General features: G+C 44.2%; 1 protein-coding gene across 3 annotated transcripts in view; it reads right to left on the bottom strand.

Moving 5' to 3' along the window:
- Positions 1-9,417: 9,417 nt before the first annotated feature.
- Positions 9,418-15,545, bottom strand: part of prr36b (proline rich 36b) — a 31,860-nt gene continuing 25,732 nt past the window's right edge. For all 3 annotated transcript variants that reach the window (XM_083896987.1, XM_083896988.1, XM_083896989.1), the window contains exons 4-5: positions 13,935-14,152; positions 9,418-13,802 (exon numbers count right to left, since the gene is read on the bottom strand). In XM_083896987.1, coding sequence (XP_083753113.1) covers positions 10,504-13,802; positions 13,935-14,152 — 3,517 coding nt within the window. In that variant the 3' untranslated portion in view covers positions 9,418-10,503. The remainder of the gene's footprint in view (positions 13,803-13,934; positions 14,153-15,545) is intronic.

Raw genomic sequence — 15,545 nt, 5'->3', positions numbered from 1 at the left:
AATCATTTAAATGGTAAACAAACAAAAAAATATTATATGGTAGCCCTCCATATTATTTTTTACCCTTAAGGTAGCTCTCTGACTCAAAAAGGTTGGTGACCCCTGGTATACAGTATATTTCTTTACTAAGTTTATATAGGTTTTTTAAGTTATTTACAGTATTTTATTCTTTTATATATATTTTCAATAATTTAATTTATAAAAACATTTTTCGTTGGTGTCAGTTTATTTATAACATAATAACGATCGGGTCGAAGGGCCCCCTGGGAATCCCCAACACTCTAGAATCGCCTCTGTCAGCCTGATAAAAAGTTGTGAAACTCACCTGCAGCTCGTTATTCGCCATCACGTGCCTCGCGCACAGCCAATTAGAGCGCGACTCCAGGTGTCTGCAATTAGCGTTAATTAGTCTCCTTCATGGTGAAGTCCTCGAGACTCAAACACGGATGTGTCCTGCTCAATTCAATACAATTAAAAACAAAACAAAATGAAAAGGAGTCCCGGTTTAACGGTAATGCACCGAGCAACACGATGACAGGAGTGAGATGTTGAGTGGAGCAGGTGAGCAGGAGGAGACCACCATCATCACCACCTCCTCCTCCTCCTCCTCCTGGAAACAGGACGTCAACTCCTGGACTGTGTTGTGCATCACGTCGCTGCGCTGCTGTGTCCTGTGTTAGTGTTGATGTGAGCTCGAGCTAAGATGCAGCTTCTTCTTCTCCTCATCTTCAACCAAAAATCTAAAGAATTAAAAAAATACTCCTCCAGGATTCACGCACGCACTCCGTCCAATGTCTTTCAGCCCGGAACTGAGGCCATGTTCCCCCGCAGGAGTGTGACTCCCGCTCGGCTCTGTCTGCACACAAACTGCCGGTGTTTGGTGCTGCTGCTGCTGCTGCCGGGGAGGAGGGAACAAGTGGTCGGTCAAGTTAGGATAAGGAAATAAGACGACTTCCGGGACTCCCCTTCAAAATAAAAGTTGTATTTCAACTAATCTTCCTCCCTTTTTGACTGGCTAATAGTTTTACTAGTGTTTTGACTGATGAAATGCAACATATATATATATATATACATATACATATATACATATATATATACATATATATATACACATATATACATATACACACACACAAATTATATATACACTCAAACAGTCCACATTAAATTTATTTGTTGTTTTACTGATTATAACACATTGATGAATACATAAAATATATTATTATTTCATATAACGTATGATCGTATAATACCCTTTAACCATTTTGTATAATATACAAAATGGTTTAATGGTATGTATATTATACAAATGGTTATATTTGTGAAATAATGAGCGACGATACATGTTTAAAAAGCTGTTGTAAAGACATGTACTATATTGGTAATCCCCTAGTACTAGGTCTAATAAAAGTATATTTCCTGGATATTATAGGATGACCGAAAACTTGTAAATGCATAAAATGGCTATTCAATGGATTGTTTTCTACACTATGTTCATAATGTGGGAAATCATCACCAAGAACAACAAATAATAGTTATTGAAAAGCTTAGTAAACATTAGCCAAAGTAACATCACTGGTCAATGTACAATAATACAGACACAAGCCTAATAATAATAAAGTTGCTTTGTATCCCTCATATCTCAACATTTAACCCAGTTCAATTGAACACATGCACAAAGAAAACATCAGAGCAGACTGATGATGCAGCTTTAGGCCTTAAATTAATTAATTAATTAATTAATTAATTAATTGAATAAATTCCTCAAATACGAGCAGAATCATTGAGCCGACTCGGGGAAAAAAGTCGAACTGTGACTGATTTTAGGATAAAAGTGTCATGGAGATATATTTTGATGTGAAACATGACTCGTTTCGCATTAAAAGTCAGTGTATTGCACTTGACAACAGGTGAAGGAAGGATCTGTGCTTTTATTTTGAAAGCAGTGCAGGTTTTTCTGTGCTGTTGCTGTGGCTTTTATTTGCAGTTATAAACGGCACAGACCTTTGCAGCACCTGAGACCTGTTGATCACATTTGAATGTTTACAGTTGATGTATATATATGTGTGTGTGTGTGTGTGTGTGTGTGTTGTACAAACACACTGCCCATTCATATATTCTATAGAGTAACAGAGAGCCTTTGTGGCTTTTTGATGCACAGATTTAATGACTGTGCAGACAGTGTAGAACAAGATGGAACCCACTCTGAGATAAAAATGAGTCGTGGATCCCCTTTGTGTATAACACTGATGGAGTGCCCCCTTTGCACTTGTCATACTGTAATGTGTTTTAACAACATATTGTTTTTTTTAACCCCATCTGCTGTGCAAGATGTCTGCGGTCAGCAAATCACCACAGAGAGAGTAAAGCTGCACCATGAGCACATCATGTGTAGATAACAATATGAACACTCAGACAGTGGTGTTCACAGACATTTAAAGGTGCATTATGTAATAAATCTAAAGCAACTGGCCGTAAAATCCTCCTAATATGTCACAGAGACTCAGGAATAATGTTCATATAACAAACTGAACTCACCAACAATCTTTTGCAGACTGCAAATCATGTTGATGTTTTGAAATCATGTTTTGGCATGTGGCGCCACCTACTGCCATCTACCAATCATTGCAGTCAGTAGAGTCTCAGCTGCCGAGCAACCACGGGTTGCCAGTTAGGTAAAAAAAAATGAAACCTAAAAGACCTCTGTATTTTGAATTTGAATGTAGTAACCGTTTTTGGCCACATTCTTACATATGGCACCTTTAAAGGGCTAAAAAAACTGCCTGGCTCTTAATTATTCATTGAAAAATGAATAAATAACATTACTTATTTCCATATTTATTTCAGCACCAAGGTCCTGAGCTTCCACCATCAATAACAAGCATACTTTAGAATTAGTACCACTATTGTTCTTGTGTAAACATCACGCTACTAGTAATGCATTATCACATGTCACCGTTATTGTCATAATTGTGTGTAAAATCTACTTTGTACACACAACATCCATCACGTCTGTTTCCTCTGTGGCTCTTCCTGAGGTTTCCTTCATTTTCTCCATGTTGGGTTTGTTTCCTTAACCCAAACCAAAGGACAGATGATGCTTTGCTATGCATATAAAAGTGAATTGACTTTGATTAAACATGTATGAAAAGCTACTACTCAAAGAAAACAACGTATAACTGAAGTGTTACATGTTGTTTTCTTTAAGTCTTAAGCCACATTTGGTTAGTATTTGTCCTTCAGGGTCAGTGTGAGAAACTGAGAATGCTGTATTTTGACATGAATCAAGTGTTTTTGTTGTTGTTCTTTTGCCTATTTTTTACTCATCGTTATACTGTATAGAAACAGAAATGATAAGAGAGAGACGATAAGTGACGTGCAGCAGTGCACCTTAACCATTTTTTCTCTGCTGTTGTGCGTGCTAATGTTTAGGTGAGCCATTATGTGGAAACAAAAATCTATCATCGACCATCTCAAAATCTGAGACACATCATGGTCTCAGAAAGAAGACCCGGATTATGGGTTAGTGGGTTTTTCTGCCACAGTACAAAAACATGCAGATTTGGTGGATTACAGGCAATTTGGACACTCTAAATTGACCGTAGAGTAAGATTAGATGGTTGTTTGTCTCTATGTGGCCCTGTGATGGACTGGTGACCTGTCCAGTTGTGTACGCCACCGTTTGAGATCGGGAAGTGGTAGAAGATGGATGTATGGACATCATGACAGGTGTGTATAATTACCATGTAATCCATATGACTGAGTGTGGCCTCAGCTCTGCTCCATATATTAAAACAATTTATATACACAGTTGCTTTCTACCGCCACTTGGTGTCCCCCTAATTCTCATCATTTTGTTTCCCTATCACAGCCTCTCTTTGTTACCTGACTGTCCTTTAATCGAGCACTTTAAACTTAATGCTACTCAAGTATCTGTCACATAACAGACTACTGTATGAAGCTTAATGAGAAATGCTTCCTTCTCTCATATTTATGCATATTCAAAGTCAGACTGCAACACAAAACATGGACAAAAGGATTTTTATTGTGCACACATTTCTTAACAAAAGAATGTTTAGGCACTGTATTGACAATATTAAAACAATATAGGGGTCACTTATACGTATGAATGCATGCATTAGTGCTATTATTACCTACATGTAATGTAAGGTTAAATATATATTGATAAAATAGTGGAACTTTATGATAGTTTGATAGGTTGTGATGGCACATGCACAGTGTGGCTGCAGTATAAATGTAGAAAACTAGATTCGACACATGCTGCTTTCAAATATAAATACTGATTTGGCATTTTCATGTAACTTTTTAGATTGAAATATATCTTTTTTTTTAAAATTTAAATATATATATAACGTGCATTTTATTAGTAGAAGCATAATGTGAAATTAAAAACAGCCTTAGATTTTTAGCTTTGCATACAAAATTCTACATCATAGTGATTCAGTCGTTCAGCCAACAGGTGGCAGTGTTTGTTTTTTTAAATAATATATATATATTACTTTTGTCTCAGCCACACCTCGCTTGTGCAGACAAAGACAAACACAGGTGCTTTTTTTTTTGCCAACACACAAGACATTATTGATTAATAGTTGATATTAAAATGTCATGATATGTTCTGATATATAACTGTTAGGAGAATCAAGTAGAGTATATGTAAAGTACTCTCTCTCATATATATATTGTACGTATTGTCAGTATTGCACAAATCACAAAACACAGCAAAATACATGTATATGAAAAATGTGCATATCATATTCAGTGATATATTATAGTGCTTGGTGTGTTGGTACTAAACCCCCCCCCCCCCCCCCCCCCATCTCCATTGCACATTGTCTAAACCCCAGTCGTCCTCCTTTCCCTCTCCCACTCAATGACATCATCTGTAACCTCGGAGACTCCCTGAATGGTGGGCGACCCAGGAAATGAGGTTACAACTTTGGAATGCGAGCGAGGCGACAACAACACCCCCCTATCACCACAACCACCACCCTCACCCTCCACCACCCTCCTAACCGTCCATCGCTCCCTTCCCTCTCTCTCTTTACAGCAGAACAAATAGGGCCTTCTTCTCCCTCGCCTCCCCCCCTTTTCCCTCCATGACTGACGACTCTATTAAGTCTATCAAAAACCTGGTCGTCCAGTGAAGTCAGAGTAACTGACCGGAGATTGGGTGATGGAGTGGAGGTTATTTGGCAGCATCATCGTCCCACAGGCTTAAAACATCGAACATTTACAAAATCTATCTAAAAAGAACACGGTCCGTCACTTACCTGACGCAACACACACACACACAAATAATCAGAAGTGCAATTTGTCATAGCATAATCTCTCATCTGAGAGGACGACCAATGATATTTGGTCTCAGCATTTTATAGGTTTGTATAAAAAAGAGACTAGACTACAGTGTTACAGTGTTATGTCACAGGAGGAAGACACGGCACATGCACACTCTTAGAAATAACGTTCCAAAAGGGTACTTCTACAAGGGCTGAGGTTCTACCTGGAACCATTTGCTTGGGTTCTTGGTAACACTAATGGTTCCAGTAAGAACCATTTTGATCCAGAGAACCCTTTAAAAGCCCTTTCCTGAATAAAGGGTTTTAAAAGTGTTTGTAGTAAAGGTGCCAAAAAGGGTTCTCCTATGAGGACAAGCCGAAGAACCTTATATGGTTCTACATAGCACTTTTATTTAAGAGTGTACTGTTAAAATGCCCCCAGTTAAGGGCACATCTAACATGAGGTTACACCGATCAATGACACAGTTTATCCACAGTCTAATATTGTTTGTCTGACAGTAGTCGGTCATATGATGATTTTATTTGTCCTAGATTTTCATATTATGTCACTAATTTCGGTGTAAGAGTGGATTGGATGTTCGTGAATAACGGAATAGTTATTTTTTTGGAAAAAATATGCTTACTAGCTTTCTGGTGGAGACTTAAGCTGAGAAAAGCAACCTTACTCAAACCACGTAAAAACCTTTAACTTAGTGTATAGTACATACTCAAATAAATACAAATAATCACATTAAACTCCATAAAGTAAACACTGTACAATGACGCTTTTATATGCTTTTTTAAGTAGCAAAAGCACAGCTAATACTGATCGGCTCTGTTCAGTTTATGCTAATCAGGACAGTGCGATTGAAACTGAGACAGCTAAATGGAACTCAGCCGTTGTTCATTTCATGATTTACACCTGTAATCTTGTCGCTGTGACCTGTCAAAATGTCTGCCATGAAAAGGCACGAAAAATATGCCATTTTGCCTACAGACAGCTAAGACATGAGCTTAGCAAAGGGTGCATTTATGTAAATGTGCAACCAATACTCTCTGCTTTTGTCACAGATTTGAAAACTGTAATTAGTGACCTCTGCAGTTGCTGTTCAACCAATTTTTTGTTCCTTTTGGACAGATCCACACTGGCCGTCTCCCCATTTCCATTATTTACGTTCAGCTAAGCTAACTCGCTGCACGCAATAGCTTCCTATTCACCTTACACAAGTAAGAGTGTGGCCAATTTTCTCTGATCTCTGACTTAATTCTCCACCAGAAGGTGAGCCTATTCCATATTCTGTATTTAATTACTGCTCGATCATCCATGGCTGCCTTCAGTGCTGCGTCTCCACCTCCACCACAGTCCAGTCTCCGGGCGGAGAGCTGCCCCGACTGTCCGGGGAGTAGCTGCTGACGGAGGTGACCGTGGCGACAGGAGGGCTAAACTGCGGCAGCATGTCGGGCCACATGCTGCTCTCCAGGGGGCTCAGGGTGCCCCCCGTCCCAACAGGGAGGAGGAGGAGCGGCGGGCAGCCCCCGTCGCCAGACAGCATCAAGGTCTGGTTGATGAGCTGCTGCACCATGTCCACCTTCTTGTTCCATTCCAGATCCTGCGGAGGAACCGGATGCGGCTGCGTACGGACGCCCTCGGAGGACGCCACCCTCGTTCCTGCCACCTGTCTGTTCCAGTTCTGCTCCTCTCTGGCCTCGTCCTCCTCGTCGCTGGTCTCCATGGCTTCGTAGATGGTGCAGAGGCCGGAGGACGGGGAGAGCGCGACGCCGGTCGGGCTCCTCCTCAGCTGCTGTTGCTGCTGCTGCTGCTGCAGTTGCGTGTGTTTCTGCTGCATGCGGTGCTGCTGCTCCAGCTCCAGCTGCCACTGAAGAACCTGCCTGCGTTGCCGGTGCTCCTGCTGCTGCAGCTGCAGCTGGAGGAGCTCCTCGCGCTGCGTCTCCAGGTGCTTCTGCTGCTCCAGCCTCAACCGCTCGTCCTCCAGCCACTGCTTCTTCTGCCTCTCCTGCTCCTGACGGTGGTGCATCTCTCTCAGCTTCTGCTGGTGCTGTTCCAGCCTCCTCAACTGCTCTCCACCGGCACAACCGTCAGTGCCGGTCTCTATGAAAGGAGGAGGTGCGATGTTGGCAAAATGTGCTGCGAGAGTCGGATCAATGGGCCTCCTGTTGCCTGGAACCAATGCCAAATAGTGGCCATTGGCTATGGGCACGGTGGCGCTGTGGTTCTGGTTCCGGTTGTCTTCCTGTGACTGTATTTGCAGCTTCTGGTCTCCGTCCAGTGCCTCGCTCTTCTCGTCTCCTGTGAGACAGTCAAGATCACTTGGGTGCATCCATTAGCGATGCATGCATCAAACAGTACGTACAGGTGGAGGAACAACAAGGGCCAGGAAAAAACGGGGGGGTTTCAGGAGAGTTCTGACACGAGGGCAGAGGTGTGACTCAAAAAGAAAGAGGGTTTCTTAAAATAAGGGGGACATCCATGACACAGGAATACTGCAACAACTGCAACGACAAACCAGGAAACAGGAACACGGCGTAAAGGTGGTCACTGTATGTTTTCTCTCGATTGTGTTTGCTTTACTTCAGTGTATATAATAATAATAACAATAAGAAGAAAACTCTTCTGCTTTGTCCTTCCAGGACGCTTTTGGTCGTCATGCAAGACACAAAACACACACACACAGAACACCAAGTACTGGAACAGACAAATGGAGACAGGGAATAAAACTCACACAAAAACATTTTTACAAAAAGACTGTACTTCTGAAGCCAATTGTGTTTATTTTGAGTGCCTGTATTTAACTGGAACCAGGATTTAAATAGTCTCAACCGTACAAAAACAATCTAAGCTGTCCAGGTCCAGGTCCAGAGGTGTGTGTAACTTAGACTCATGGGTTTGGACACGTCGGAGTTAAGACTCAAGACGCGAGCAGCTTTCATCCTTTTCTGAACGTATAAAGCACTTTGACCACTTAAGGTGCTACTAAAATATATTTAAAGAATATATTCTGCATTGGGTCACTGTTATGTTTTGTACAAATACGTGGCCAACTTGTTAAACGTGATTCCTTGTTTATAGGTGGTGGTGACAATGTGCAAAGAAAGGCCAATAAGATTGCCCGCTTGGACACATGGCTGTAGATATCACATTTTTTTAGCTTTGCAATTGTTTTATATGGGGAAAAAATATATCAACAAAGTGCCTGTGTGTAAGGCTGGCTTTACATGACAACTCTCCCGGGTGAAACCGACAAAATATTTTATCAGATGTGCCTTTCGTTTAGACGGCGACAGCGTTTTTGGGGCTTAAAAACGCAAAAAAATGAACCCGCCCTCCAGAGTGGAAATCTTAAAAACGCTCCACTGTCACGTTCCCGTCTAAAGGGTTTAAAACGCAAAAGTGTGTTCTAACGCTAGCTATCGACCCGTACGCGTTGACATCGGATCCATGTGCAGTACAGCCAAACAACAACAAACACGTCGGATTATATTCATCAGTCGGACAACAGTCGCTACTAGAGAGAAGTAGAAGGAAGTTTCAACGCATGCACACGCTCCTGGTGTTGTAGTATGGCAGTGCTTCACTGTGCCACCTAGCCACCTGGCATGCATACTACATCAAATTTCACACACTTCCACCCAAAGACGCTCATCTAAACGCGAAATAAAAAGTGGGAACGCAACACCAATTTTTGCAGCTTGTGTTCAGATCGTTGTCGTGTAAAGCTAGCCTTTAAGCCTTTAAGAGAACTCGAAAGGGCATCTTTAGATTAGTCCTACAATGTGATTTTGTACTGAAATGTTGTGATGGCACAAGGCATGCTGGGAAAACAAGGCACTGGGACAACCTTTTGGTTTTGACCAAAATTCCACTTGAGATACAACACCATACAATGTTAATGTTGTTCCCATGTTGAATATTTTTGAGATACCATGGAAAATACATTGTGCACACACACACACACACACACATACAAATACACAACTTTGATTCAAACACAAGGACAGTTAAGTTCAAACATGCTGGATCCACAGGGAAAATAAGAAACAGGAACAGAATGCCTTGCCATGATGTTTTAATGGAATTTTGAAAGATAACCTAGAGTGAACCATTTATTTATGAACATGACTAGTGTAGAACTGTTTCAAATTCAAGGTAGTACACAGTCTCTTTGTTAGTTAAACATGCAATATACTGTTGAAATAGTAAACCAAACGCCCACTATGAAAACGTTTCAGCGAGTGTAAAGCTGTGATAGCGATGTAGGACAATGCAGGGTCTCGTCACATATAATAGACTCGTTGTTAGTCTCTCCTGGAACACTCGTAATCAGCGAACTGAGGCTCGAAGCTTTAGCCACTTAAAATTAAAAGCCTGAAACACATACTGTACGTGACTGCACGTTATTTACCTTAACAACCTATGCAAAGAGCGCACGACCTCTCGGTGCACACATTTAAAAAACGTCACCGACTCCTATCTAACACTCCCATACCTACCACAAACAGACCTGTCTGGGCCAAACGGCCGCGGTTAATATCTAGCCTTTTATTTTGAAAAGCTTAAAGTACACAACCTTTAAAAAAAAAAGAAGCGTGTGACTAATCGCTATGGTGCTGTTGAACATGAAGCATGTGTACACAAGGTAGGGAGGACCAGGTTTCAACAGAACAGAACGGAACAAACAAAAACAACAAATAAGCAAAATACAAAAAAACCAAACCAAATCATTGACATTTGTTCAGGTAAAAACAGCAGGATAAATACACAATGTCCATTTCCTTCCATCTGCTTTTTTTTTTTTTTTTCCTTTTTTTCGATTTAAAAGCTCAGTCACATTGGACCAATCAGTCATTACCCCATCATCAGGGGCTACACAATATGCAGTGTTACTGAAAAAGAACATTCTACTAGAAAATGGTATTAGCTATTGTACATAAAGGAATTTAAGCCGTACACTCATAACCATGACCATAACAGTATGAAAGAGGGAGGCTTCATTTAAAAATTGCTACAGTCATTTTTTTTTTTTCCTCATCTCCTTTGTTCATTTTTAAAATCTTTTCCTACAATCTTACGCTCCTCTTTTTTTTTTTTCTCTTCTATGTCATCTAACTCAATTGGAGAGAAAACAACAGGTAAAAGGGGGAGGGTTGCGGGGAAAAGGTGCATTCCAGGGGGTAAAACGTGGGGGGCTTATACGTTACCTGCCAGAAAACTATCAGTTTTATCACAAATAGTGGAGTAGTACGGCGGCTGGCTGTCGTCGGTGTCTTCAGACTCCCGGGCCCCGAAGTGGTGACTTGACTCCGATGGATCGACTTCCCCAAGGTGGTCCACCACCGCGACCTTTCCCCCCAGCATGTAGTGTTGCTCGTCGAACGTCGGTTGGATTCCTCCCGGAAGGCCCAGCGGCATCAGGTCCACGGGTCGCCCCAGCAGGTCCTCTGCCTGGGCAGCGGCAGCAGCTGACGGCAGGGTGAGCTCCTTGATGAGGGAAGGGTCTTTGGCCTCCTCGGGAAGCTGCTCCTCGTTCTCCAGGGAAAAGATCCCCGGGCTCTTCCCGCAACTCTCGGCCATCGAGTGGGCGTTGGAATTGGACGTGGTGCAGTCGAAGCCGTACGACGCCACGGAGTTAGCCGACTGAGGTGTGGCCCCGCCTCCATCCTCCTCACCGTCTCCGGCAGGTGTCCCTGCTGCCTCCTCGTCCTCGTCAAGACAAGGCAGGTTACAGTTGGGAGTGGGGCTTTCGAAGCCAGCAATGTCGTCCATTATCATTGGAGCATCTGGGTCGTTTATCTGCATCTCGCCCTCTGTATCGCTGGCTTCATCTCCTGAGGTGGAGGGGGAAGACGGGGCTGATGCTGGAGCAGTTGGGGGTCCTGTTCCCAGGACCTCATCAGCAGGGAGCGTCTCAGCCTCCTCCTCTTCTCCATCGCCTTTCTCCAAGTGAATTCCCAGGTCTTGGTCCATGTCAGGCTGGAGTGAAGCAGGCACTGGGGTCTGCTGCTTGTCTGAACGGGACTCCACTCCAGAGCTGCTGTCATAGTCGCAGGGTTCCTCTGGTGTGCTCGTCTCACTGCTGCTGTGGGCAGCCAGACCTGGGCCACTGGAACGAGACATGCCTACAGCGGAGGCAGCAAGCAGGTCGTCCTCCATGTCTTCGTGGGCTGACTGATGGTGGTGAGGGTCTTGCTCTGACTGGGAAGCAAATGAGGGAACACTGCTGTCCAAACATGTCTGAGCAGGAGACTGAGTGGGTGTTTCAGATTCGGCTGCGTCATGGTCCGACACAGGGCTGGGAGATGACATAGCGAGGTGCGAGGCTGGTTGACCCCAGGTATCAGAGAAGGGGTTGGTCTCGCTCCAGGAACAGGCTGGGGGTACAGAAGGCGGAGGGACAGAGCGATTGAGGTTGTCTAAATGCTCCTCCTCGTTGAATTCGTCTTCGTCTACGTTCTCGCAGCTCTCCGTCACACCTTCGCTGTGCATTTCTACGTCGTCGTCGTCTTCCTCGTCGCGCTCCTGCTGCTGAAACACCTTGTGGTGCTCCTCTACTCTTTCCGAACTCAGGTCCATCTCATCCACCCGCTCGTCCTCTTCGTCCTCTTCGTCCTCCTCCTCGTTGGCCAGGGTTTCTACGTTGGGAGAACCCATGAGATTCCCATCTCCCTCAGAGCCGCGGAGACTCGAGTCGACCAGGGCGTCTGAGCTCTGCGTGCCCTCTAATATCGCTGTGTGCAGGGTGCTGCTCAGGTCAGAGACTCCCTGCTGCCGACTGCTGGCACAGCTGCTCCCATCCTCAGAGTCCATCCCTGACAAGAGATCGTCACCGTGCCAACCCGCTGAACTACCAAATGCTGGGGAGCAGACCTGGAACTCCTCAGAGGGCTGGGACATGCTCATCTCAGTGATCATGGACGAAGGCTGATGGCCTAGTCTCCTCTGTTCCTCATCTTCATACTCTTCCTCCTCCTCCTCATCGTCGTCATCATTGATCTCCTCATCAGCCTTTTCTACTGCCACCTCCTTTTCATTAGGTGAGGTCAGGTCCCTGAATGCATCATCATGCATGGGCAAAGTGCCCAACAAGTGCGGTTGTGCCATCATATGAAAGGCCTCTGCAGATGGAGCTGTGGGAGCAGACATTAACAGGTTCTTCTCTTCTTCTTCTTCCTCCTCCTCCTCCACCTCCTCTTCTTCTTCCTCCTCTTCCTCTTCCTCCTCCCTTGTATCATATGCAAAGTATTCTTTATCTTTCTTTTCCTCTTCTATCTGGAAACTCATCATATTGCCTGTGCGCTGAGAAGCAGTATCAGACGAGGCCAGGTGCTGGTTCTGATCCCAAGGATCAGACTGAAGATGCATGTCCTGCAGAGAGGAGGCGTTCTGTGACTCTCTGACAGGAGAAACAGGGCCTGGTGGGGAACAAGGAGGAGACATGACAGTCGTTCCCAAGGAAGTAACGGAGTCATTGGCAGAGTCCTCAAATTTGAACTGATCCAACTGGGCTGACAGCTGATCGCTATAGGGGGGTTCATGGAATGATTCAGCACCCAATTCTGCCTCCTGTATTTGGTATGGGCTTGGTTCTCGTACGGGCTCTGGTGTCCGCTCTCGTACAGGTTCTGGTGTCCACTCTTGTGCGGGCTCTGGTGTCCACTCTCGTGCGGGCTCGGGTGTTGGTTCCCGCATAGGTTCTGGTGTCCACTCTCGTGCAGGCTCTGGTGTTGGTTCTCGTACAGGTTCTGGTGTTCGCTCTCGTACGGGTTCTGGTGTTAGTTCACGCATGGGTTCTGGCGTTGGTTCACGCATGGGTTCTGGTGTTGCTTCTCGCATGGGTTCAGGGGTTGGTTCCCGAATTGGTTCAGGGGTTAATTCACGCATCGGTTCTGGTGTTGGTACTCGTATGGGTTCAGGCGTCAATTCACGCATTGGTTCTGGTGTTGGTTCACGTATTGGTTCTGGAGTTGGTTCACGGGTTGGTTCTACCACTGGTGCTGGAACTGGTTCCGCTGTGGGCTCTGCAGTTTTGTCTTGTACTGCAGGTTGTTCCACAGCTGCTACAGCAGGATGTTCTGGTTCCTCTGGCCCAGCAATGGCCGCTACAGCTGCAGCAGTAGCAATAGCTGCTGTAGCTGTTACAGCTGCAACAGTTTCCTTTGCAGGTTCACCAAATGCTGCTGCTTTGGGTCCACGTTTCACAGGCATCGGGGTGCTGCTGCCCACAGTTTTCTTGGGGCTGGAGGGCTTTGCTTTGGAGCCAGGTGTCTTGGAAGCATCCTTAGAGGGTGTGGGTTTACTCTCTTGTGTTTTTGGGCGACTTGGTGTCTTTGCTTCTGCCACCTTGGTAGTAGTAGGCTTTTTGGTAGCGACATCTGACTTTGTAGCTGATTTGGGGGCCTCTGATTTTACTGGCTTTGTTGTGGATGAAGGGCGGGTAAGGGGAGAATTTGCAGGCTTTTTGGCTGCCGCGGTTGCAGGTTTGGTCACATCTAGAGGAAAACAAAGCACAAAGAATGGTCAATGATGAGTGCCATTATGAAACTTAAAAACAGCATTTTTAAATACACAGAAAAAATACTTAATTTATTTAAATTACTCTCATGAAATCATCTTTTTAATACCTTTTTTCAAAGGGGTTGAGCTTTTAGATTGCAGTGTTGGAGCTTTGCCACCAGAGGGGGTAGAGGATGTTGGTTTGGAGGCAGGAGGCTTTGTGGTGGAAGGGGTTTTAGGAGTGGCAGGTTTGGCTGTCGCTGAGGAGCTCTTGGTGGTGGTTGCAGAGGGTTGCCGGGTCGACCCAGTGGCCGGACGAGGTGATGCTGCAGCGCCAGTCGTTGGCCTGAAGATAAAAGACAATGGAAATTATTAATATTTATACAACATCGATGTCTTCCTAGATCATAATCTAAATATCTCCCTGTTCATTCACTATAGGCTTGGTTGTAGTCTTTCTAATGCCCCATGATTTTGATATTTACAAAACCCAACGGATGAAGGTTAACTGAAAGGTGACTCATGAATTTAGGTTGTCAAGCCACTCATAGGTCACTGCCAAACAATACCTCAGGACAAACACTTGTTTTCAAAGCTGGCAAAACTAACAGAACACAGGTTTGTAGGTTTTTCACCTTGTGAGGAGAAAACAGACAATTCTCAATGTGTGCACTGGCAGGCCAAGCTCTGACCTAAATAATGTATATATGATTTTACATAATGTGAAATCGGCACTCTCAAAGTCAGAATGGCAAATGCAAACACCACATTATAGCAGAGTGCGAAGAAATAGCATTTTCTAATGTTCCATCTGCATCTGAAACACTAGGGACAACAGGCCCAGACCCGGCTCACACCTTTACATCCCCATGACCCCCGATCTCTAGTCTGTATACACCATCCCCACTTGAGAATGACACTGGTACAGTATGTATCGGCTTGCCTGCCTGGCCCAGAAACTGCCTTCACTGTCCCATTTGAGCAAAGTAACCTACATCTAGTCGTCCTGACAAGGCTGTGATGTGTAATCTACTGGGCCAACGCTACACTAACTGCCTGTTTCTAAATAAAGAATCGAGTTAGCACTAGCAGAAAGAGAGCATGGGGATGGGAGGGAGGTAGAGAGCGAGAGGAGATGGATAGGAGCATGATAATCTTTAATACTGAAAGAAGAACAAAAATAACTTATCCCAATCCCCCAGTTGTGAAACCACGGGTTGTGTTTGAAGCGCACTCAACATGTACGGCCAGTGAGGTAAGGCGTGCCATCAATAACCTGGCAAATGTAATGGAATACTGTTTGGTAACACGAAATGAGATTAAAGCCGGCGAACAACGAGTGGCAACACAATAGGGGCGTGGCCATGTCAGGAGGTCAGACCAGCCTTAAGAGTTAATCCACATAATTTATAATTGGCTTTAGGGCAGTGAAAGGTGTGTTACTGATATGGAGATTGTAGGATCATGTCTGAATAGTTTTGCTAAATAAAACCCTGCAGGTTATGCAAAACCACTGACTCATGCGAGACGCGTTGCCTTTTATTTGGTTGCCTGGAAAATGAGAAAGTGCTGATGTGGAAAACATAAACATGCCAACGCGGTAATAAAACATTATCATGAAGACCGACAAAAATGATTATTAGCAAGCAGTGATTAACTGTAAACTTGCACCAAAGTAATTTATTCTCAATAGCGTGCAACTCAGGCAAAGCTTTATCTTCTGAGCTGGGAAACAGTGA

Source organism: Microchirus variegatus (genome assembly GCF_963457635.1).
Source record: "Microchirus variegatus genome assembly, chromosome: 10".
In the NCBI taxonomy this organism is placed as follows: domain Eukaryota; kingdom Metazoa; phylum Chordata; class Actinopteri; order Pleuronectiformes; family Soleidae; genus Microchirus; species Microchirus variegatus.
The sequence above is the reverse complement of the archived record's forward strand: the minus strand, read 5'-3'. Positions and strand labels throughout refer to the sequence as shown.